The 25,580-nt window shown below is 42.2% G+C and overlaps 1 protein-coding gene across 1 annotated transcript in view; it reads left to right on the top strand.

Annotated features, from left to right (window-relative positions):
* LOC115156721 (lysine-specific demethylase 4A) overlaps positions 1-23,606 on the top strand; it is a 37,590-nt gene extending 13,984 nt beyond the window's left edge. Inside the window, exons 9-22 of the mRNA XM_029704345.1 lie at positions 401-624; positions 766-923; positions 1,387-2,051; positions 2,284-2,692; positions 7,054-7,238; positions 7,476-7,695; positions 8,707-8,783; positions 12,203-12,258; positions 13,252-13,360; positions 14,472-14,660; positions 16,736-16,906; positions 19,239-19,358; positions 19,811-19,903; positions 21,696-23,606. Of these exons, the coding sequence (XP_029560205.1) occupies positions 401-624; positions 766-923; positions 1,387-2,051; positions 2,284-2,692; positions 7,054-7,238; positions 7,476-7,695; positions 8,707-8,783; positions 12,203-12,258; positions 13,252-13,360; positions 14,472-14,660; positions 16,736-16,906; positions 19,239-19,358; positions 19,811-19,903; positions 21,696-21,836 (2,817 nt within the window). The 3' untranslated portion in view covers positions 21,837-23,606. The remainder of the gene's footprint in view (positions 1-400; positions 625-765; positions 924-1,386; positions 2,052-2,283; positions 2,693-7,053; positions 7,239-7,475; positions 7,696-8,706; positions 8,784-12,202; positions 12,259-13,251; positions 13,361-14,471; positions 14,661-16,735; positions 16,907-19,238; positions 19,359-19,810; positions 19,904-21,695) is intronic.
* The last annotated feature ends 1,974 nt before the right edge of the window (positions 23,607-25,580 follow it).

The raw sequence follows: 25,580 nt of genomic DNA, 5'->3' as shown, positions 1-25,580 counted from the left end.
AGCATGAGTCTCCGACATGTTACGAGGAAATGGGATGCGGGGGAGGGGGGAGATTTGTTTTGAATGTAGCCAAGTGTTGTTGCATTCCCCTACCTTCCACATAGGGGAGCCATTCTGACATTCTACATGTAGCACTTTTAAACAGCCATTTATATTAATGTCATTATCAAGGACTGCTATAGTAGATGACATTGTTTTTTATATATATATATATATATTAGTAAATATATATATTAGTAAATGATGAAAACTGGGAAAAGACAGTCCTTTTATTATCAATACTGTCTGATAAACCTCTATCAGACTGACTAGTTTTACTTTTGTGGGTTTTTTTTTACCTTCATTCTTTGGGGGCATGATTACTTCTCTAGCGCTTATAGTTCCTTCCTCTTGCCTCCAGTGTTCGTGCAGGAAGGACATGGTGAAGATCTCCATGGACCTGTTTGTGAAGAAGTACCAGCCGGAACGCTACGAGCAGTGGCTGGCAGGTCGGGACACGGGGTCCATTGACCACTCACGACCCACCCCAGAGGCCAAGGAGTTCCTGGGGGAGGAGGAGGGGAAGGACTCCATCTCCCATGAGCCATGTGTGGATGAGCTCAACACGGAGGGGGAGAGAAAGAGGTCAGAAGAGATCTGTTCATTTTTATGTTGGTCGAGCAGATTTTTTTTTTTTTTTTTTTACGGTATATGGATTTAAATTCCCATTCTAAAATGCTTGACATGAAAAACGAATGAACTTTTTAATGTTTTGTGGCCCATCAGCCCCACACAGAGGATAGGGACCAAGAGGCACCGAGTGTGTCTGGATGTACCTGATGAGGTGGTCCCTAAAGATGAAGAAGAGGAAGAGGAGTATGGAAAGAAAGCCAGACTAGGCCTCACCACTCAGGGCACGGGAGCAGAGGAGTGCAAAGATACAGGTAACCTCACTGGCTGTAAGGCTGTGCTTTTCTACCTCATCACTTAATTTCACAATTTAAAACTTGTGCAATTATATGAAACCTCCACACAGATGATGCATGGTATGATACTTTTTCATGTTTCCTCTGATTTAACTAATGTATCATGTCAGCGCCTCTGGAGGCTTGTGTTCAAATCCCACCACCAAATGTCAAATTGTTTGAATCTAGGCCTCTTGTGTTTGTATTAGGGCAATTCCCCTATAACGGAATTTCACTGAGACTGTTAAAATTAGTCCTTGTGCATAGAGTTCTATGGTTTGTTAAACTTTGAAATCAATGTTTTTTGTTTGGTATAAAAACATTTAAGTGAAAAATCAGATTATTGTAGTAAATAGATCGGCATCACTGATTCTCAATGGGACTCTGATACTTGGAAATGCTATCCCCATTGCTTCTCCTTATACACATGTTTGTATTTCAGTCACCTTGAGGGACCTCCCTAATGTAAAGACGGACCCAATGCAGGGTAACAGCAGCAGAAGCCCTACTCCGCAAAAAGTCACCATCCCCTCCACCAGCAATCATGCGGCGGCCATTTTGGCTCAACCCCAGTCGCACAGAAACGGGCACCTTCCAGTCGTGGCTCCTCCAGCCAGGACTGGCCCCTCCACCCAGCCGATCAGAAAGCTAGGGGTGGCCAGCCTGCTCTTTCATAAGACCCAGAGCCCTAAGGAGGCCCTGCAGGTCCATAGCTACGCTCGTGAGAACCAGCAGCAGATTCACCACACCCACCTCCATGTGCACAGTTATGCCAGGGAGCACCTGCCACGGCACCTCCAACCCCACCTCCAACTCAAGGCCAAGCCCCAGGCCCAAGTCAAGGCCGAGCAGCAGGAGTCCCACGTCCCATCTACCAAAGGAGAGCAGAACCAGGCCGACGCACAGATTCCCTATAAGGAAGAACCAGTTGAAACCAAAGCCCAGACCCAAGTCCTCGGTAAATGGCGGCAGCATCCTGGCGAGGCCCAGGCTTGGGAGGAGAGGTCCGAAGCCAGGTCCCCTAGCAGTCCAGAGCCTGTCCAGACCCAAGCACACACCAGGACAGCCAAGAGGGTCAAGGCGGAGGTCCGAAGGGACAGGCGGAAGGTTTGTTTGCCCTCTTTCATGGCGTTATCTTTTTTGAATTTATTACTGTTTGGTTATAAGTTAGTAGTGTAGTTTGTGATGATAGTTGAGTGATATTAAGAGGTGAATATGTTAAAAATGAAAATGTGACATGGATGTTTCCATACTTGCCATACAGCAGAAAACGCCATTAGATGTGGATCGACACGAGCCAGCTGATGGCTACTCATCCTCTTCCCCTCTCTTTCCACAGCAATGTCTTTCCCCTGTGCAGGCAGATGTAACTTTAATGAAGCAGACAAATGTACGTCCAAGTAAGCCGACGATCTTACGTCCAAGTAAGCCGACGATCTTACGTCCAAGTAAGCTGACAAACTTAAGTCCAAGTAAGCAGACGGACTCAAGTTCAATTAAGGAGACGGATTCCAGTCAGAGTAAGCAGACGGATTCCAGTCAGAGTAAGCAGACGGATTCCAGTCAGAGTAAGCAGACGGATTCCAGTCAGAGTAAGCAGACGGATTCCAGTCAGAGTAAGCAGACGGATTCCAGTCAGAGTAAGCAGACGGCATGCAAGGGCATGAAGAGCAAACCGCATCCTCTCCTCCGCAAGCTGCCCAAACAGCACCCACTACTCAGGCCCAGGGAAAGCTCCAGTGATGATGGTGAGTACCTGGATGTATTGCCGTCATGGACTTTTACAACAAGCAACCATTTGCAGGGCTCAATATTAACTCGGGGACATGTAAAAAAAAAAATAAAAAAAATAATTGTCGGACAAGAGTATAGATGAAGTAAAAAAAAAAAAAAAAAATGCACACATCACAATTTCAAACAATTACTCTGATCAGAATTGGATCAGTGAGGCCAACATTTAAATAATATTCAAATCTATTTTTCTTGTACATAAATACAAAAGCCTACATGTCTAAGTATAGGTGATGCATATTGGCTACAGCCTCATGTCGAAACCGATGCTGACATGCGGTGGCAGAAAATGTAGCCAAACTTTAATGAGACTTTTAATTACAGAAATATAGGCTAAACATCAGTCATGTTTGACAAATATAATGAAGGATACTTAACATCCACAGGCTTGATTCTGTTGACATGGTGTTTTCAGAAAGTATCCGGACCTATTCACTTTTTCCACATTTTGTTAGGTTACAGCCTTATTCTAAAATGTATAAAATTGTTTTTTTCCTCATCAATCTACACACACAATACCCCATAATGACATAACAAAAACAGGTTTTTAGAAATGTTTTAAAAATATAAACTGAAATATCACATTTACATAAGTATTCAGACCCTTTACTCAGTACTTTGTTGAAGGACATTTTACAGCGATTACAACCTTGAGTCTTCTTGGGTATGACGCTACAAGCTTGGCACACCTGAATTTGGGGAGTTTCTCCTATTCTTCTCTGCAGATCCTCTCAAGCTCTGTCAGGTTGGATGGGGAGCGTCGCTGCACAGCTATTTTCAGGTCTCTCCAGAGATGTTTGATCGGGTTTAAGTCCGGGCTCTGGCTGGGCCACTCAAGGACATTCAGAGACTTGTCCTGAAGCCACTCCTGCATTGTCTTGGCTGTGTGCTTTGGGTTGTTGTTCTGTTGGAAGGTGAACCTTCGCCGCCGTCTGAGGTCCTGAGTGCTCTGGAGCAGGTTTTCATCAAGGATCTCTCTGTACTTTGCTCCATTCATTTTTGCCTTGATCCTGACTAGTCTCCCAGTCCCTTGCGCTGAAAAACATCCCCACAGCATGATGCTGCCACCACCATGCTTCACCATAGGGATGGTGTCAGGTTTCCTCCAGATGTAACGCTTGGCATTCAGGCCAAAGAGTTTATTATTGGTTTCATCAGACCAGAGAATCCGGCAGCCAGCTCTAGGAAGAGTCTTGGTGGTTCCAAACTTCTTCCATTTAAGAATGTTGGAGGCCACTGTGTTCATGGGAAACTGCAATGCTGCAGAAATGTTTTGGTACCCTTCCCCAGATCTGTGCCTCAACACAATCCTGTCTCGGAGCTCTACGGATTTTCCTTCAACCTCATGGCTTGGTTTTTGGTCTGACATGCACTGTCAACTGTGGTACCTTATATAGACAGGTGTGTTCCTTTCTAAATCATGTCCAATCAATTGAATTTACCACAGGTGGACTCCAATCAAGTTTTAGAAACATCTCAAGGATCATCAATGCAAACTGGATGCACCTGAGCTCAATTTCGAGTCTCATAGCAAAGGGTCTGACTGAATAGTTATGTAAATAAGGTATTTCTGTAAAAACATGTTTTTGCTTTGTCATTATGGGGTATTGTGTAGATGGATGAATAAGGCTTTAACGTAACAAAGTGGAAAAGGTAAAGGGGTCTGAATACTTTCCGAATGTGCTGCACTTGAGGCACGGTTCATTCCGATCAAATGGTCACAAGACCGGAGAGTGAAGGACAGTGCCTGCTGCGCACCGCACATCACCCACCTTGAATCTGAGCGGAGTCAGCATTTTGAAACTATTTATCCATAAACATACAGTTGAAGTCGGAAGTTTACATACACCTTAGCCAAATACATTTAAACTCAGTTTTTCACAAATCCTGACATTTAATCCTAGTAAATATTCCCTGTCTTAGGTTAGTTAGGATCACCACTTTATTTTAAGAATGTAAATTGTCAGAATAATAGTAGAGAGAATGATTTATTTCAGCTTTTATTTTTTTCATCACATTCCCAGTGGGTCAGAAGTTTATATACACTCAATTAGTATTTGGTAGCATTGCCTTTAAATTGTTTAACTTGGGTCAAACGTTTTTGGTAGTCTTCAACAAGCTTCCCACAATAAGTTGTGTGAATGTTGGCCAATTCCTCCTGACAGATCTGGTGTAACTGAGTCCGGTTTGTAGGCCTCCTTGCTCACACATGCTTTTTCAGTTCTGCCCACACATTTTCTATGGGATTGAGGTCAGGGCTTTGTGATGGTCACTCCAATACCTTGACTTTGTTGTCCTTAAGCCATTTTGCCACAACTTTGGAAGTATGCTTGGGGTTATTGTCCATTTTGGAAGACCCATTTGCGACCAAGCTTTAACTTCCTGACTGATGTCTTGAGATGTTGCTTCCATATATCCACATAATTTTCTTTCCTCAAGATGCAATCTATTTTGTGACGTGCACCAGTCCCTCCTGCAGCAAAGCACCCCCACAACATGATGCTGCCACCCCGTGCTTCACGATTGGGATGATGTTCTTTGGCTTGCAAGCCTCCCCCTTTTTCCTCCAAACATAACGATGGTCATTATGGCCAAACAGTTTTATTTTTATTTCATCAGACCAGAGGACATTTCTCCAAAAAGTACGATCTTTGTCCCCATGTGCAGTTGCAAACCATAGTCTGGCTTTTTTATGGAGGTTTTGGAGCGGTGGCTTCTTCCTTGCTGAGCGGCCTTTCAGGTTATGTCGATATAGGACTCATTTTACTGTGGATACTTTTGTACCTGTTTTCTCCAGCATCTTCACAAGGTCCTTTGCTGTTATTCTGGGATTGATTCACACTTTTCGCACCAAAGTACGTTCATCTCTAGGAGACAGAATGCGTCTCCTTCCTGAGCGGAATGACGGCTGCGTGGTCCCATGGTGTTTATACTTGTGTACTATTGTTTGTACAGATGAACGTGGTACATTCAGGTGTTTGGAAATTGCTCCCAAGGATGAACCAGACTTGTGGAGGTCTACAATTATTTTTTTCTGAGGTCTTGGCTGATTTCTTTTGATTTTCCCATGATGTCAAGCAAAGAGGCACTGACTTTGAAGGTAGGCCTTGAAATACATCCACAGGTACACCTCAAATGATGTCAATTAGCCTATCAGAAACTTCTGAAGCCATGACATCATTTTATGGAATTTTCCAAGCTGTTTAAAGGCACAGTCAACTTTAGTGTATGTGAACAATCTGTCAACAATTGTTAAAAAAATGACTTGTGTCATGCACAAAGTAGATGTCCTAACCAACTTGCCAAAACTATAGTTTGTTAACAATACATTTGTGGAGTGGTTGAAAAATGAGTTTTAATGACTCCAACCTAAGCATATGTAAACTTCCCACTTCAACTGTAGTTGTTTAAAACCTGGACGTTTTGTGTCAATTTATTAGTAGAATGCGACCATAGAAATGTTAAGGGCATTTTTTTAATTATAATTTTCCTTTGAAACCAGTTCTATTGGTTTTCAAATCAAATCAACTTTATTTTATTTTTCATATCAGTCATATCAGTAACCCATGCTAGTTGAGACCTCTTTTAGGTCCCCCCTTTTCCTAATTTCTAACGGATATTTTCATCTCTGTCACATGAAACTCCCCCCGCTTGTTGCACTTTGGAACATTCGTAAATAGCCTGACGCCATGTGTGCATTGTTGAGCTTAAAATATGATGAAATTAAACCTTATCAATATTTTAAGCTTAACGGTCTGATCTGTTGCATTAGCCTTTAACATTTAAAAAAAGAATCACCTTGTAATTTGCAGTGGTTGTATGAATTTTGTATCTGTTGTCCCAGAGTCTGTTTTGAACTGTGGACATGTACAAAAGTATTTGGTTGTAATTGTAAGGTTGCAATATTTTATAGGCTACAAAGGGTGGCCAACCATCCTCCAGGGGCAGTGTTGTATTTTGAGACAGGCTTGAATATGCAAAGAAGCCAATAAGCTGAATGTAGCCTAAATGTTTTGTCTGATTTCTCTATGGTAAAAAATATAGTAATGCATTTTATTTTGTAACTTGGTTCCTTGCATCATAAAATACAATTTTCTCTATGTGACTTGAGCTTTTGGACAAGTAAAAAATCAGTTCTACTTGTCGGAAGGATAAATGGCAAAAAAAGCTTATCTGAAGCCCTGATTTCAACGCAAGTTCTGTGCATATTCAGAGTGTTCGAACAGAGCCCTACTTTGTTTCTCCTTTCACTTAACCTTCTTCGTTCATCTCTCTCACTCTGTTTCTTTCTCTCTATCCCTATTATTCTCTCCTACAGATGAGCTGTATGTGAATATGGAGGATGAACCAGAGGAGGAGGAGAAGGAGGAGTGGGCCAAGCCCCTGGCCCAGCTGTGGCAGAGTAGACCCTACAACCCCCAGGCGGAGAGGGAATACAACAAACTCATGGGCCTGCAGGCCCCGTACTGCTCCATCTGCCTGCTTTTCCACACATATGACCAGGTAAGATAACTCCATTGTCTTTCTCGAACTACAGTTCAGTTGTTGTTCATAGGCACCCAAACAATGTTTTTATTTGACTGATAACGCAAAACATAATAATGAGGTGCAAAAAATGTTTTTTACAATTTTGATTTACTGAAACCATTCAGCTAACAAGTCCCGGTCAGCATAATAACAATCATATAAATGACTATTTAACCCTACTAATACGGGTCCCTTTTTCCTCCTCTCCGACAGTCGGAGTCTAGCGGCAACCCCAGCTACACTCTAAAAGGCCGGCGAGGGGGCAGACAGAGGTCCAAGCCCCTGATCCCGGAGATGTGTTTCAGCACCACCAATGACAAGACCAACAACAGCAGCGACAGCGGCGAGGGCCAACTTTCCACCCCTCACCTGGAGGAGGACGGTACCAGCCTCCTGGTCAGCTGCTCCCAGTGCTGTGTCCGCGTTCACGCCAGTGAGTAATCCAGCTTCATTCACCATCACCATGTTTTACAGCCTGTTAGATTGATCATTTATTTAATTAGTAGTTGATTGTAGTGTTGTGGGCTACGCTTTCAATGAATTCTAGTTCATTTACACCGGGTTCTTAGACAGCACGTTTTTCATTGATAACGAATGTTTTGCTCTTGCTGAATCCCAGTTAATTCATGCCAGCAGTCCGTTTAACACCGCTGTTTAGTATGGGACGCCGTTTGGGTCTTTGCGTGTCAAAAAGGATAAATGTCAAGTAACACTTTTACGTCAAATAACAACGCTCTATTATAGAAGGTTGTGTGTGCTGAAGCTTGTTTTTATAAATTTGGGGTATTTTAGATGACACCTAGCAAGAGAACTATAGCTACTGAAAACAGATTGTTGTTGTGCTATGTTTTTGGGGAAAAACATTGTTTGCATCCATCAGCTAGCTAGCTTTTTTTATGACCGCTGTCCCAGAGCTTGGAGGTTTGTCTGCGCTCGTGCGGCAGCGACAGGTGCACTAGACACAACTTTACCAGTGTCATAGCTTACATATCGGTGAATTGCTGTGACATATGAAATGCGAGTGATAGTGTAATCAATGTGTAATAACTACGTAAAAAAATTAATGTGACTACTTTAAAGTATGTGACGTGCAGTTGTATTCAGGTCCTGGTTGGTCAACAAGCATATTTGATGCATCAAATACTGTTTGACATATATATTTTTTGCCATGCGAAGACCCAAACGGCAAGCCATAGTTTAGAGCACAGTGCACGTGTTCAATATGTTTGATGTAATCAATGATATGCCCTCAGGGAAAATCCAGTTAATTCCAGAGTTCAGATTTTACAACTACTAACAAGCGTTCCAAAATCTACATAAATAATTAACGATTAAACAATAATTTGCACTTTCGTCAATGGATTTACCGTACTAATAAAGGATGTGACAAGCCACCTCTTTAAATAGGAAAGTGGCCTCTAAATGTTTTTCCTGTCCCCCACAGGTTGCTATGGAGTTTCTGCAGACCAAGTGTCAGATGAGTGGATGTGTGCCCGCTGTGAGGCCAATGCTTTAACTGAGGTCAGTAGTACTGCAATCAAGTACAGTGAGGGAAAAAAGTATTTGATCCCCTGCTGATTTTGTACGTTTGCCCACTGACAAAGAAATGATCAGTCTATAATTTTAATGGTAGGTTTATTTGAACAGTGAGAGACAGAATAAAAACAAAAAAATCCAGAAAAACGCATGTCAAAAATGTAATAAATTGATTTGCATTTTAATGAGGGAAATAAGTATTTGACCCCCTCTCAATCAGAAAGATTTCTGGCTCCCAGGTGTCTTTTATACAGGTAACGAGCTGAGATTAGTAGCACACTCTTAAAGGCAGTGCTCCTAATCTCAGCTTGTTACCTGTATAAAAGACACCTCTCCACAGAAGCAACCAATCAATCAGATTCCAAACTCTCCACCATGGCCAAGACCAAAGAGCTCTCCAAGGATGTCAAGGACAAGATTGTAGACCTACACAAGGCTGGAATGGGCTACAAGACCATCGCCAAGCAGCTTGGTGAGAAGGTGACAACAGTTGGTGCGATTATTCGCAAATGGAAGAAACCCAAAAGAACTGTCAATCTCCCTCAGCCTGGGGCTCCATGCAAGATCTCACCTCGTGGAGTTGCAATGATCATGAGAACGGTAAGGAATCAGCCCAGAACTACACGGGAGGATCTTGTCAATGATCTCAAGGCAGCTGGGTCCATAGTCACCAAGAAAACAATTGGTAACACACTACGCCGTGAAGGACTGAAATCCTGCAGCACCCGCAAGGTCCCCTGCTCAAGAAAGCACATATACATGCCCGTCTGAAGTTTGCCAATGAACATCTGAATGATTCAGAGGACAACTGGGTGAAAATGTTGTGGTCAAATGAGACCAAAATGGAGCTCTTGGCATCAACTCAACTCGCCGTCTTTGGAGGAGGAGGAATGCTGCCTATGACCCCAAGAACACCATCCACACCGTCAAACATGGAGGTGGAAAATGTTCTTCTGCGAAGGGGACAGGACAACTTCACCGCATCAAAGGGACGATGGACGGGGCCATGTACCGTCAAATCTTGGGTGAGAACCTCCTTCCCTCAGCCAGGGCATTGAAAATGGGTCGTGGATTGGTATTCCAGCATGACAATGACCCAAAACACACGGCCAAGGCAACAAAGGAGTGGCTCAAGAAGAAGCACATTAAGGTCCTGGAGTGGCCTAGCCAGTCTCCAGACCTTAATCCCATAGAAAATCTGTGGAGGGAGCTGAAGGTTCGAGTTGCCAAACGTCAGCCTCGAAACCTTAATGACTTGGAGAAGATCTGCAAAGAGGAGTGTGACAAAATCCCTCCTGAGATTTGTGCAAACCTGGTGGCCAACTACAAGAAACGTCTGACCTCTGTGATTGCCAACAAGGGTTTTGCCACCAACTACTAAGTCATGTTTTGCAGAGGGGTCAAATACTTATTTCCCTCATTAAAATGCAAATCATTTTATAACATTTTTGACATGCGTTTTTCTGGATTTTTTGTTGTTGTTATTCTGTCTCTCACTGTTCAAATAAACCTACAATTAAAATTATACACTGATCATTTCTTTGTCAGTGGGCAAACGTACAAAATCAGCAGGGGATCAAATACTTTATTCCCTCACTGTAAATCTGAAGCCATATCACTAGCCCCACTACACGATCTTAGCACCTACTTTATACGCTAGCTCCATACAGTATGATGTGGGGCTGGCTCCCTTGCGAAAGAGACCTTGCTACGGTATGTTTTTAAAATAATTGTAGAATAAATACTGACAATTAGGTTGGATAGGAGATATGTTGTCGCTAAGCTCGTATACATGAAAGCTGACAACAAAGTATAGCATCAAATCACATTTAACTGGATGTTAACTCTTGCTCATACACATTTATTTTATTTATTTATTTCACCTTTATTTAACCAGGTAGGCAAGTTGAGAACAAGTTCTCATTTACAATTGCGACCTGGCCAAGACAAAGCAAAGCAGTTCGACAACATACAAAAACACAGAGTTACACATGGAGTAAAACAACATACAATCAACACATGCGAATCATTCATAGATTGAACATCTATGCCTTGGAAAAAGAGAGGATCTATGTTCACAACAGTCACACTACTCCCAGACTGTATTAAGAAAAGAGTGTTAGGTTGAATGTAGCCCTTTCACAAATTTCTGAATAAGGTTCTGATATTTAGCAGGTCACTCAGTTTCACCCTGGGGTTACATGTGAACAGGCGCCAGAGTTGAAATGCACAACATAATAACAAACCGTTACATCATTCCATGTTTTGGGTAGAGCAGGCCAAATCGGATTTCAGGATTCTCCCCAGGAGTTGTATTACATAGTGTGGCAGCCAGTCCACAGGGTGGCGCAGCGCCCCTCCTACATTCTTTGGGGAGAACTTGGATTTAACCTCATTAAATTTGCTGACCCCATATTGGATAGTTCAATTCCTATCCAATATGGGGTCTCGCACGTCAAGTCATGAATCTTAGTATGGGTGTGTGGTTCTTGATTATTGGACTATTTAGTGAAATGCATTTCTGCCTCAGAATACAAGTACTTGTCAATCATGTCCATTTTGGATGAAGTCCCAACTTGTTATAACCAAGCTTAACCGCTAGAGGGCTGTGGGTTTTTTTTTAAAGGGAGAAGTGATTTACATTCTGGCTTTTGTCTCTGTGTACCCAATGTATTTAAGCAAAGCCAGGAGCAGAATCGCTGATCTTAGTCACATGAGTAATTAGTTGGAGTGCAAGGTGATTTTATTGGTCAGTGATTTTGTGCAGTCCTGACTGCAAGTTAGGCAATCTCAAACCCGAACAAATGACAGAAGGTCTCACTTATTTTCAAGTACTTGTCTCTGGCAACCCAAGAGTTGCTTCCTAGGTCCATAAAAGTCACCCATTACAAGATAATGGAAAACCCTCTGCCAGGCAGCACAGCAAGGACTTTAAATAGCAGTACTCTGGCCAGCTTTGTTTGCAAAAGGGTATTGCCATAGACAACCTGGAGAAATTAATTAGTATAATTTTTTTTTAAATAAAGAGTACATTCTGGTAATGACTTGAAGGAATTTAAGTCGGTAGGTAACTGACTGGCACCAGGTTGCATGAAATGGGGATGTTTTAATGAATCCCAAATAAACACAAGTGATTTTTTTATTTAACCTTTATTTAACTAGGCAAGTCAGTTAAGAACAAATTATTATTTACAATGACGGCCTACCCCGGCCAAACCCTAACCCGGACGACGCCGGGCCAATTGTGCCGCCCTATTACCAGGCAAATGACTATGTAATTACAATTTTACTATGACATTTTTCTATGTACTGTAAATACTAAGCAAAGGGCTGTAAAATCATGTGTAACCAAAATGTGATGTTTAACACTAGGTCAGTCATCTGTGTGTCTTTCTCTCCCTCAGGACTGCTGCCTGTGTTCACTGCGAGGGGGAGCTCTACAGAGGGCCAACAACGACAAGTGAGTAGTGCAGCGATTTGAGGAGCTACCCATTTAATGGAAGGCGTCCAGGCTAAATGCATGTAGTTAAACACAACGCTACAACCACTCTAGTCTGCAGCCAGTGGTCTCACTTTACTCTACCTGCTGCAGCTAGGACACTTCAGTCAGTAAAGGTAAAAGGCAGGGAATGCCTGCAGACCAAGCTAGCTTTTCCCTCTGTCTAGTCAAGTGTCTGGTCAACCTGTCTAAAGAAGGCCAGTTTTATTGCTTCTTTAATCAGTACAACAGTTTTCAGCTGTGCTAACATAATTGCAAAATGGTTTTCTAATGATCGATTAGCCTTTTCAAACGATAAACTTGGATTAGCTAACGCAACATGCCATTGGAACACAGGAGTAATGGTTGCTGATAATGGGCCTAAAAACTCAGCCGTTTCCAGATACAATAGTCATTTACAACATTAACAATGTGTACACTGTATTTCTGTTTAATTTGATGTTATTTTAATGGACAACAAATGTGCTTTTCTTTCAAAACAAGGACATTTTTAAGTAACCCCAAACCTTTGAACGGTAGTCTAGATAGAGTTATTCAAGTGACTATGCATAGTTAATAACATCGATGCACTTATTGATAAAGCCAGTGACTAATGTGGTGTAGTCCTCAATGCCATCGGAAGAATCCCGGAATATATTCCAGTCTGTGCTAGCAAAACAGTCATGTAGCTTAGCATTAGCATGAGGGAAATGTCCTATATACTGTAGCATTACAAGATCTAATACGAAACCATTTTTGTCTAGAGTACATGTGACGCAAACGTTTTTGTATTTATACAAATAAATATGTTTAATATAGCCGAGCCATACTGATAGTTATTAATAACGTTTCTACGTTGTCGTTTCCTTGAATGGTGGAATGAAGGCCCAGTAAAATTCCTCAGTGGATACTCTCCCCTGTTGTATCACACACATACTCTGTGTTTGATGTGCTGTCCTGTTTCCTGTGACACAGGTGGGTGCACGTGCTGTGTGCGCTCGCGGTCCTGGAGGCGCGCTTCGTGAACATCACCCACCGCAATCCCGTGGACCTCAGCTACATCCCTCTGGCCAGGTTCCAACTGGTGAGCTACCATTCCACCACAGCCACAGTCAAGACCACAACAGGACCCAAACATGGTCAAGGTTACTTCTACGTGACAGATGTGTATCAACTTCCTGTTATTTCAGTTTTGGTGTTGAGTCATTTGACACTGTTTTTCAACTGTTGAGAGATACTGAATTCAAGTTCCCTATAGACTGTCTGTTGTGAGTTTAGGACTACTTGTTTTCCTTATTATGAGCGTAGTACACTCTGTTCTTTCTGGGGGGTTTTTCTAAGTATTCTTCATTAGCCCAGCACCCATATGTTTTTAAAGATGTACATATGACCACAAACTCTTACATTTTTCATACTAAAATCATACTTCCGCCATGTTGGTAGGTCAGTCTCTTTTTCATGGCTTTCACTTCTCACTCTGGTCCTGAACCCTTCTGTATGCTTCCTTTGTTTGTCCATGTTAGTCTACAGTGCGTCCTCTCTCGCCTCCTTTTGAAAAAGGTCAACTGTAATCGAAGAGAGCCGGCGAGGAGAGGGAACTTGATTGAAAGTATGCTTGTATGAAATGACTCTCCTTCTCCACTCGCGCATCATCAAGCAAATTAGGTTTACAGGGGTGGAGCCCCAAATAAGTGTGTAAAGTGCTAAAAAGAAATTTAGTTTTAAACGTGGCAGATTTCAAAACTCTTCTGTGGAGGACTCCGGTAGGATAAACATGAGTATCCTCTATGAAAAATGGTTATCAAGGTGGGGAGGACACTCTTCCGTTTGCCTACTAACTAATTCACATCTCTTTGACCACTTATTGGTTTCCGGCTCACGGAGGACGGGTTTTGCCCAGATGAGAAAAGGCAATTTTCTAACTGGACTGGGAATGACAGAAAATGTGGCACCTGGGAGTTTGAAACAGTGAGAAAGGAGACATTGTAATTTTCTCAATGCCCATGTCTCCTTCCACCTCCCCTCTGTTTTTGTTTTCCCCCACACTTTTTCCCACCCTCCCTCTGACCCTCCTCTCACTCCTCTTTCTACTCCTCCGACTGCTGTTTCTCTTCTCCTTTTCCAACTCCCGCTGCTCCTTCTCTCCCTCCCTCTCCTCCATCTCCCTTCTCCCTATACACCCCCCCCCCCCGCAGAAGTGTTTCTACTGTAAGCGGCGCGTGAAGAGGGACGTGGGCTGTTGTGTGCAGTGTTCCCATGGCCGCTGCACCACCGCCGTCCACCCCACCTGCGCCCAGGCTGCTGGCCAGCTCATGCAGCCTGACGACTGGCCATTCATCGTCCACGTCACCTGCTACAGGCACAAGTCACCCGTCCTGCCGGAGGTAGCTATTACAGGGGAGGGGTTCATGTAGTGCAAACATATGATGATACACTTTTGGGGCATTAGATATTTCTAGAGGGTTATATAAGAGTTTTCTAACTCTTAAAAAAAAAAAATATATATATATATCTCAAATATCACAGCAATTATTCCTACACGTAGGTTTACTTCTGCATATTGAGTTTCTTGCCATTTTCTATTGCCTCCACAATCAAGTACCTTCAGAAAGTATTCCTACCCCTTGACTTTTTCCACATTTTGTTGTTACAGCCTGAATTTAAAATGGATTAAATTGAGAATTTGTCACAGACCTATACACAATACCCCATAATGTCAGTGGAATTATTTATTTAGACATTTTTAGAGTCAATAAGTGTTCAACCCCTTTGTTATTGCAAACCTAAATAAGTTCAGGAGTCCAAATTTGCTGAACAAGTCACATAATAGGTTGCATGGACTATAGTTATCTGTAAGGTCCCTCGAGCAGTGAATTTCAAGCACAGATTCAACCACAAAGGCCAGGAAGGTTTTCCAATGCCTCACAAAGACGGGCACCTATTGGTTGATGGGTAAAAAATAAAGCAGACATTGAATGTCCGTTTGAGCATGGTAAATGTATTAATTACACTTTGGATGGTGTATCAATCAGTCACTACAACGATACAGGTGTTCTTCCCAACTGAGTTGCCGGAGAGGAAGGAAACCTCTCAGGGATTTCACCATGAGGCCAATGGTGACTTTCAAAAAGTTTAGAGTTTAATAGCTGTGATAGGAGAAAACTGAGGATGGGTCAACAACATTGTAGTTAATCCACAATACTAACCTAAATGACAGAGTGAAAAGAAGGAAGCCAGTACAAAATACAAATATTCCAAAACATGCAACTTGTTTACAGTAAGTTACTAAATCGTTATGTTAGGGGCAAATCCAATTACCACTTCATATTTTCAAGCATGATGGTGGCTGCATCATGTTATGGGTATGCTTGTCATTGGCAAGGACTATGTTTTTGGGGGTGATAAAAATAAATGAACATAGCTAAGCACAGGCAAAATCATAGAGGGAAAACCTGGTTCAGTCGGCTTTCGAAAAGACACTGGGAGACAAATTCACTTTTCAGCAGGACAATAACCTAAAAGACAAGGTTGGAGCGAAGATCAACACTTCTGCTCTGCTGGTTGTCTCTGTGCCTTTTGGCTGCTCTGATGTAGTCAGTCAGTGCAGCGGGTTGCAGACTAAACTTTTTCCCCTCCTAAGGAGCTGAAGGGTCTCTGGTTTTTGTCGAAGCTCAGCCTCAGTGCTTTATTTCCCTAATCGGGCAAGATTTGATTGTTGTAAAATAAGACAGGACTGATATTCAATGAAATGCAAATGAATGTTGTCTGAATGTTTTTTTTCTTAACCGACGGCTCATGCATTTTAATACCTTTTTTGTTGAGTTAACTTAAAAAGATGTCTAACATGAAGATGGAATTTCACCGCTACTGAAATTACTTTTACCTTCATTTATTTATTCTTACCAAGTGTCTTAATCTTTAAGTAGAAATAAACTGTTATCTTTATGGTGCTATATTGAATGGTGTGATAATTGTAAACATTTGATTTTAATCTCTTCGCTCAATATGGCAGCAAGATTTTTTTCTAAACATTTAACCGGCTTATGCATTTTCTAGTTTTCAATATTTTAGCTGTTAACTTTAAAAGCAGAGCCATATATTTTGAAATGATATAATTTAAATATACGGCTCTGTTTTAAAAGTAGAAAACAGTTAAACAATAGCAAAGCACATGCTTTTACGAGGCCACCTTCAAATGTATTTATGCTTGCCAGATGGTATATTCATTTATTGGAAATATACGTGTCTTATCTTTATGGTCATCCGTTTATGGTGCTAGGGAAAGGGGATGTGTGTGTCTTCCGCGTTTAATCAAATCCGTCTGAATCATAAAGTTTTGGTGGGGGGGGGCTGCCTTAATCCACATCTATGTCATCGGCGCCGGGGAGTAGTTTTTGTTGGGGGCTAACGGCCTTGCTATTTGGAGTGGTGTGTGATTTATTGTCCTCTTATCTCCAAGCGCAATAAGGCTGCCATGCAAGAGCTAGAGGTGGGCCAGAATGTTATTTGTAAGCACAAAAATGGCCGCTACTACCAGTGTGAGGTGCTGGAGCTGACCATCGCCACCTTCTACGAGGTCGTCTTCGACGACGGCTCCTACAGCGACAACCTCTTCCCAGAGGACATTGAGGTGAGGAAGCGTCACCTGTATTGTTGGTTGATGGCGTCATAAAAGGCTATCTGGAGGTGTTGAAAAGGAGCAAAAGACATATTTTTTGTTGTTCGCTATAACAAATGGACCATAAAGTTTTTTTATTGAATAAGAAAAATAAAAAAAAGAAGAAAAAAAAATAAATAAAAAAATATATATATATATATATATATATATATATATATATATATATATATATACTGCTCAAAGAAATAAAGGGAACACTTAAACAACACATCCTAGATCTGAATGAAATAAATAATCTTATTAAATACTTTTTTCTTTACATAGTTGAATGTGCTGATAACAAAAGTAATCAATGGAAATCCAATTTATCAACCCATGGAGGTCTGGATTTGGAGTCACACTCAAAATTAAAGTGGAAAACCACACTACAGGCTGAGCCAACTTTGATGTAGTGTCCTTAAAACAAGTCAAAATGAGGCTCAGTAGTGTGTGTGGCCTCCACGTGCCTGTATGACCTCCCTACAACGCCTGGGCATGCTCCTGATGAGGTGGCGGATGGTCTCCTGAGGGATCTCCTCCCAGACCTGGACTAAAGCATCCGCCAACTCCTGGACAGTCTGTGGTGCAACGTGGCGTTGGTGGATGGAGCGAGACATGATGTCCCAGATGTGCTCAATTGGATTCAGGTCTGGGGAACGGGCGGGCCAGTCCATAGCATCAATGCCTTCCTCTTGCAGGAACTGCTGACACACTCCAGCCACATGAGGTCTAGCATTGTCTTGCATTAGGAGGAAGCCAGGGCCAACCGCACCAGCATATGGTCTCACAAGGGGTCTGAGGATCTCATCTCGGTACCTAATGGCAGTCAGGCTACCTCTGGCGAGCACATGGAGGGCTGTGCGGCCCCCCAAAGAAATGCCACCCCACACCATGACTGACCCACCGCCAAACCAGTCATGCTGGAGGATGTTGCAGGCAGCAGAACGTTCTCCACAGCGTCTCCAGACTCTGTCACGTCTGTCACGTGCTCAGTGTGAACCTGCTTTCATCTGTGAAGAGCACAGGGCGCCAGTGGCGAATTTGCCAATCTTGGTGTTCTCTGGCAAATGCCAAACGTCCTGCACGGTGTTGGGCTGTAAGCACAACCCCCACCTGTGGACGTCGGGCCCTCATACCACCCTCATGGAGTCTGTTTCTGACCGTTTGAGCAGACACATGCACATTTGTGGCCTGCTGGAGGTCATTTTGCAGGGCTCTGGCAGTGCTTCTCCTGCTCCTCCTTGCACAAAGGCGGAGGTAGCAGTCCTGCTGCTGGGTTGTTGCCCTCCTACGGCCTCCTCCACATCTCCTGATGTACTGGCCTGTCTCCTGGTAGCGCCTCCATGCTCTGGACACTACGCTGACAGACACAGCAAACCTTCTTGCCACAGCTCGCATTGATGTGCCGTCCTGGATGAGCTGCACTACCTGAGCCACTTGTGTGGGTTGTAGACTCCGTCTCATGCTACCACTAGAGTGAAAGCACCGCCAGCATTCAAAAGTGACCAAAACATCAGCCAGGAAGCATAGGAACTGAGAAGTGGTCTGTGGTCCCCACCTGCAGAACCACTCCTTTATTGGGGGTGTCTTACTAATTGCCTATAATGTCCACCTGTTGTCTATTCCATTTGCACAACAGCATGTGAAATGTATTGTCAATCAGTGTTGCTTCCTAAGTGGACAGTTTGATTTCACAGAAGTGTGATTGACTTGGAGTTACATTGTGTTGTTTAAGTGTTCCCTTTATTTTTTGGAGCAGTGTATATATGCTTAACAAGCTGCAATCGCCATGGCAACAAATGCGACAGTTTCTACTGTAACTCTACCTTTCTCTATGTCATTGTATTACAATGAGGAGCCCTAATGCAGCAGTGCCAATAGATGAATCTGTTGTTATCAGTGCAAGCTGTGGGCTACTGTGGTATGGCAAAAACAGTGGTAGTATTGGTCATAGAAATTCACCAATCCTAAAAAGTGGAAACAAATCAATCCATTTGGGCGGTTGGCTATATTGACATGCTTTAATGATCCAGACAGGTATACTACAAAGCAGGATCAATGCGTTAGCTAGCTATCTTGCTAAAATTTTTTGAAATATCATTTTTGAAATGGGCATGGTCTCATTGACTCAACAACTAAAACGTGTATCTATGTTTATCTTTTCTTTAACAAACCAGAAATCAATAGTTATCTGGTTCAGCAAAGTGAGCTAGCTGACTCATTGATCCTGCTTTTTAGTGTTACCCCCTCGGGTGTATTTAACCATATGACCTATATGATGAGACTGTCTATGGTTTGGTTTCAGAATCGGGACTGCGTGAAGCTGGGCCCGCCAACAGTGGGCGACGTAGTGCAGGTGCGCTGGACCGACAACCTGCTTTACGGGGCCAAGTTTGTCGCGTCGCACTCCATCCCAATGTACCAGGTAATAGGGACCACATTAACTTCCTCGCCCCAACCACGTTCATCAGATTTACAGCGAAAGCGTGGGTTGTAATAAGGGTAGCAAGTACATGTGTTCTAATAACACATCAAACACAGATGTGGTCCACAGTTTCAAGCTCTATAGCAGGGCTCTCTAACCCTGTTGCTGTAGAGTTACGGTCCTGTAGGTTTTCACTCCAGCCCTAATCTAGCGCACCTGATTCTAATAGTTGTCTGGTTGATAAGCTGAATCGGGTTTTAGTTACAACTGGGGTTGGAGGGAAAACCTCAAGGAGGGTAACTCTCCAGGACAGGGTTGTTTTCTTTAATGTAAACATTTTGTTTATTCTTGCTACTCTTTTCACATACTAATTCACATATTTTCCATGCACTTCATACAGAACACATGCATACATTATTCCTTTTTTTAATTGTTGTTGTGTGCTGACTCAGATGGAGTTTGAGGACGGGTCGTCGCTGTCTGCCAAGAGGGAAGAAGTCTACAGTCTAGACGAGGAGCTGCCCAAACGAGTCAAGTCCCGACTGGTGAGATGCACTCTCTCCCAATGTTCCTTTATACGAACTGATTTATATCAGATTAGGTCATATGAAATGAGATCACAAATCATTCATTTATCAAAGGAATATTGGATCTGGTCCATGTTTATAATACCCATCTACAGCACCAGTCAAAAGTTTGGACATACCTACTCATTCAAGGGTTTTTCTTTTTAATATTTTCTACATTGTAGAATAATAGAAGACATCAAAACTATGAATTAACACATGGCATCATGTACTAACCAAAAAAGTGCTAAACAAATCAAAATATATATTCGATTTTAGATTCTTTAAAGTAGCCACCCTTTGCCTTGATGACAGCTTTCCACACTCTTGGCATTCTCTCAACCAGCTTCATGAGGAAGGCTTTTCCAACAGTCTTGAAGGAGTTCCCAAATATGCTGAGCACTTGTTGGCTGCTTTTCCTTCACTCTGCGGTCCAACTCATCCCAAATCATCTCAATTGGGTTGAGGTCAGGTGATTGTGGAGGCCAAGTCATCTGATGCAGCACTCCATCACTCTCCTTCTTGATGAAATAGCTCTTGGACCTGGAGGTGTGTTGGGTCATTGTCCTGTTGAAAAACAAATGATAGTCCCACTAAGCGCAAACCATATGGGATGGAGTATTGCTGCAGAATGCTGTGTAGCCATGATGGTTAAGTGTGCCTTGCGTTCTAAATAAATTAGAACGTGTCACCAGCAAAGCACCATCACACCTCCTCCATGCTTCACGGTGGGAACTCCACATGCAGAGATCATCTGTTCACCTACTCTGCGTCTCACAAAGACACGGTGGTTGGAACCAAAAATCTCCAATTTGGACTCATCAGATCAACGGACAGATTTCCACCGGTCTAATATCCATTGCTCGTGTTTCTTGGCCCAAGCAAGTCTCTTATTATTATTGTTGTCCTTTAGTAGTGGTTTCTTTGCAGCAATTGACCATGAAGGCCTGATTCACGCAGTCTCCTCTGAACAGTTTATGTGGGTGTGTCTGTTGCTTGAACGCTGAAGCATTTATTTGGGCTGCAATTTCTGAGGCTGGTAACTCTAATGAACTTATCCTCTGCAGCAGAGGTAACTCTGGGTCTTCCTTTCCTGTGGCGGTCCTCATGAGAGCCTGTTTCATCATAGTGCTTGATGGTTTTGCGACTGCACTTGAAGAAGCTTTAAAAATTCTTGAAATTTTCCGTATTGCCTAACCTTCATGTCTTAAAGTAATGAACTTTAGCTGTTCTTGCCATAATATGGACTTGGTCTTTAACAAATAGGGCTATCTTCTGTATACCACCCCTACCATGTCACAACACAACTGATTGGCTCAAATGCATTAATAAGGAAATAATTTGTGGAATTTTACTTTTAACAAGGCACACGTATTAATTGAAATGCATTCCAGGTGAATACCTCATGAAGCTGGTTGAGAGAATGCCAAGAGTGTTCAAAGCTGTCATCAAGGCAAAGGGTGGCTACTTTGAAGAATCTCAAATATATAATCTGATTTTGTTTAACACTTTTTTTGTTACTACATGATTCCATATGTGTTATTTCATAGTTGTGATGTCTTCACTATTATTCTACAATGTAGAAAATAGTAAAAATAAAGAGAAACCCTGGAATGAGTAGGTGTGTCCAAATGTTTGACTGGTGCTGCATGTAAATGTATTTCTTCAATTCTATTTATGATATGTGATACTACCTTTTTAATGGCACCACCTTAACTCATTGCTAAGCGGTCACTAACGTTCTCATGGCCTGTGTCTCTCACTCCTTCAGTCCAAGGCGTCAGACATGCGCTTCGACGGGATCTTCACAGAGAAGGAGGTGAAGCAGGGCTCCAAAAGACAGCGAGTCATCAACTCCCGTTACAGAGAGGACTATATCGAGCCTCTCATATACAGAGCTATCATGGAATAACCCTCTTTCTCTACTTCCTTATAAACTCACCACACACCCAGAGAGTGGGGCATCTCTGGGCACCCACAGCCTTGACAAGAGGCTCCAACCCTGGGTACCAGTACGAACAAACTCTCCCATGTCCCTTTGGACATTTTTGTAAACCACGGCTGGGACTTTAACAGAGTTACTGCTCTTTATGACCCCCCCCCCCATTTCTGTGAATGGTATCTTTATCCTCTTTCGCTGAAATAGTTGGAATTGGAACTACCCATTAAACTGGAACCGCAGGTTTATATATATATATTTTATTTTTTTACATCTATATATGTATGTATGTAGATGTAAAAAAATATATATAGAACTCTAGAATTTCAGTTCTGCATTATCTCCTGCCCTTTTTGGACAATTTGTTTCTCCTCTGAACTCAAGGTGGCATTTTAACCTCTAGCTTTACCCATCCAAAAGCATTAATTGGACGATGAAAACAATGGTATTTCACAATGCAGGCCATTATTCAATCCGATTTTCAGTAACATGCTTGTTGACTGATTTTATTTTTAATCCCCAAACATGTTTTGCTTTATACTCTTTGCAATACATACATTTATGGACTTCATAGGAATGTGCAGGAATGATAGTGTCTACTGTGACAATAGGAATATAGAAGTTAGTAGCCCAAGCCTTAAGTTCAAAGGGCAGTGTTTTCTTGTTAAGTTTAGCTTTACAACTTTAAAGCTTTGGATTTATTGCATTTAATTTATGTAAGTTGTATGAGTTTGAGAACGCAAGTGTTTGATACCACAGCTCACTGTGCTTACAATCTCAGAAAATCCCCAAGGTATATTTATTTGTTATGTGGATAGGTTTTTGGACGCACGTTGGTTCTCAATTCTTGTTAGTTTTTTTTTTTTTTTTTTCCTAAGCCATCCTGGGTTGCATTGGTAGTGTGTGTGTATATATGCCATAGAGAATGAAAGAGAGCTTCCCTACATAGTTCCCATTATGGCGTCTTAGATTGCCTCAATGGTGTTCCCTGTGCAATCTCCATTTTCCAGTAGTACATTTTCTTCACGATTGGCTGATCCCTCCTGATGACCTGGCTGGACATGACTCCAACAGATTCACCAGGCGGAATCAGCCAATGAAGTTGGAAGTCCCACTCAGTTCAATACATTTTAGTGAGGCCCATGCTAAAATAGCTTTTTGGCCGCAAGAGGCCTCCGTCATTCTCTATAGTATATGCCAACATGGGTCAACTTCCTACTCCTGCAGAAAAAAGCACTTAATTCTCTCCCTAAAGTACCCATGGCACGTCTATCATTGCTTATGCAGGTGGCCGTTAAGTTCAGGTACATAACTGAGCATGTGCAGAAATGTTAGTGTTGGTCAATTACAGCCTAGGTGTATACTAGTTGGTTTGTGGTCCTATCACAACCAGTGAGACAACTGCAGAAAGTTTTTATAGGAAAAATATATTTTCATATCATTAGAAGAATGTTCTTCCTCCTAATGCTTTGTCGAAGTTCCTTGTTGACATAAATCGTGACCATCTTTGGATAGTATTGTATATGTAGCTAATTTAAAGCTGTAAAGTCTATCTCAGGAGGACACACGCACACACACCCCCCCCTCCACCTCTTGAGCCGCACCGCCGCTTTACGTTTTGTTTCCATGGCTACTGTTTGAAGCGCTTGGATTGATTTGGTATGTACACGGGAAGCGTCAACTCTGTGCATTACATTTGTAAACATCAACTGTTGCAGTAAAGACCGGACTGAGAAAAGCTCATTTCACGTCTCTTGTTTCCTGTCCCCTTCATACACTAATTTCAAACATCATGTCAGACGTAGTTCACTTGAGTAAGATCCTATTGAAAGATATACACTCACCGGCCAGTTTATTACGTCTACCCGTCTATACTGAATAAAAACAACAATTTCAAAGATTTTACTGAGTTACAGTTCAAAAGGAAATCAGTCAATTTAAATAAATGTGTTAGGCCCAAATCTATGGACTTACTCATTCAAGGGTTTTTACTATTTTCTACATTGTCGAATAATAGTGAAGACATCAAAACTATGGAATCATGTAGTAGGCAAAAAAAAGTGTTAAAAAAATAAAAATTGTTTTTAGATTTCTTCAAAGTAGCCACCCTTTGCAACTGAGACTTCCCTGTGGCTCAGTTGGTAGAACATGGTGTGTGCGACGCCAGGGTTGTGGGTTCGATTCCCACGGGGGGCCAGTACAAAAAAATGCATGAAATGAAAATGAAATGTATGTATTCACTACTGTAAGTCACTCTGGATAAGAGTGTCTGCTAAATGACTAAAATGTAAAAATGTTGACAGCTTTGCACAACTCTTGGCATTCTCTCAACCAGCATCATGAGGTAGTCACCTGGAATACATTTCAATTAACCGGTGTGCCTTGTTAAAAGTTAATTTGTGGAATTTCTTTCCTTAATGTGTTTGAGCCAATCAGTTGTGTTGTGACATGGTATGGGTGGTGTACAGAAGATAGCCCTGTTTGGTAAACGACCAAGTTTCCCCTAAAACGAAAAAAGATCAAGTCCATATTATGGCAAGAACTGCTCAAATAAGCAAAAAGAAACGACAGTCCATCATTACTTTAAGACATGAAGGTCAGTCAATCTGACTGCACTTGAAAGTTTCTTCAAGTGCAGTTGCAAAAACCATCAAGCGCTATGTTGAAACTGGCTCTTATGAGGAACGCCACAGGAAAGAAAGACCCAGAGTTACCGTTACCTCTGCTGTGTGAATCAGGCCTTCATGGCTGAATTGCTGCAAAGAAACCACTACTAAAGGACACCAATAAGAAGACTTGCTTTGGCCAAGAAACATTAGCAATAGACATTAGACCCATGGAAATCTGTTCCAACCGCAGTGTCTTTGAGACGCAGAGTAGGTGAATGGATGATCTTCGCATGTGTAGTTTCCACTGTGAAGCATGGAGGAGGTGGTGTGGGGGTGCTTTGCTGGTGACACTGTGATTTATTTAGAAATCAAGGCACATTTAACCAGCATGGCTACACAACATTCTGCAGCGATACGCCATCCCATATGCTTTGTGCTTAGGGGGACTATTATTTGTTTTTCAACAGGACAATGACCCAACATACCTCCAGGTCGTGTAAGAGCTATTTCATCAAGAAGGAGAGTGATGGGGTGCTGCATCAGATGTCCTGGCCTCCACAATCACCTGACCTGAACCCAATTGAGGTGGTTTGGGATGAATTGGACACCAGAGTGAAGGAAAAGCAGCCAACAAGTGCTCACCATATGTGGGAACTCCTTCAAGGCTGTTGGAAAAGCATTCCTCATGAAGCTGGTTGAGAGAATGCCAAGAGTGTGCAAAGCTGTCATCAAGGGTAAGGGTTGCTACTTTGAAGGATCTAAAATATATTTTGATTTTAACACTTTTTTTTGCTTACTACATGATTCCATATGTGTTATTTCATAGTTTTGATGTCTTCGCTATTATTCTACAATGTAGAAAATAGTAAAAATAAAGAAATACCCTTGAATTAGTAGGTGTGTCCAAACTTTTGACTGGTACTGTATGTGGTACCGAAAATCATACATGCTCAACGTTGCTTAGGTCACTCATTTAGCCAATTGAAACAATCAATTGAACAGTAACTGAATGCCTCGATGCATGCTTTATATAGAAAGCCACGTGACTCACTGTCTGTAAGAGTGATCCGTTTTCATGAACGGGGTAGTGTACCTAATAAACTGGCCG

The sequence above is a fragment of the Salmo trutta genome, chromosome 21, assembly GCF_901001165.1.
Source record: "Salmo trutta chromosome 21, fSalTru1.1, whole genome shotgun sequence".
Lineage (NCBI taxonomy): Eukaryota > Metazoa > Chordata > Actinopteri > Salmoniformes > Salmonidae > Salmo > Salmo trutta.
The sequence above is the reverse complement of the archived record's forward strand: the minus strand, read 5'-3'. Positions and strand labels throughout refer to the sequence as shown.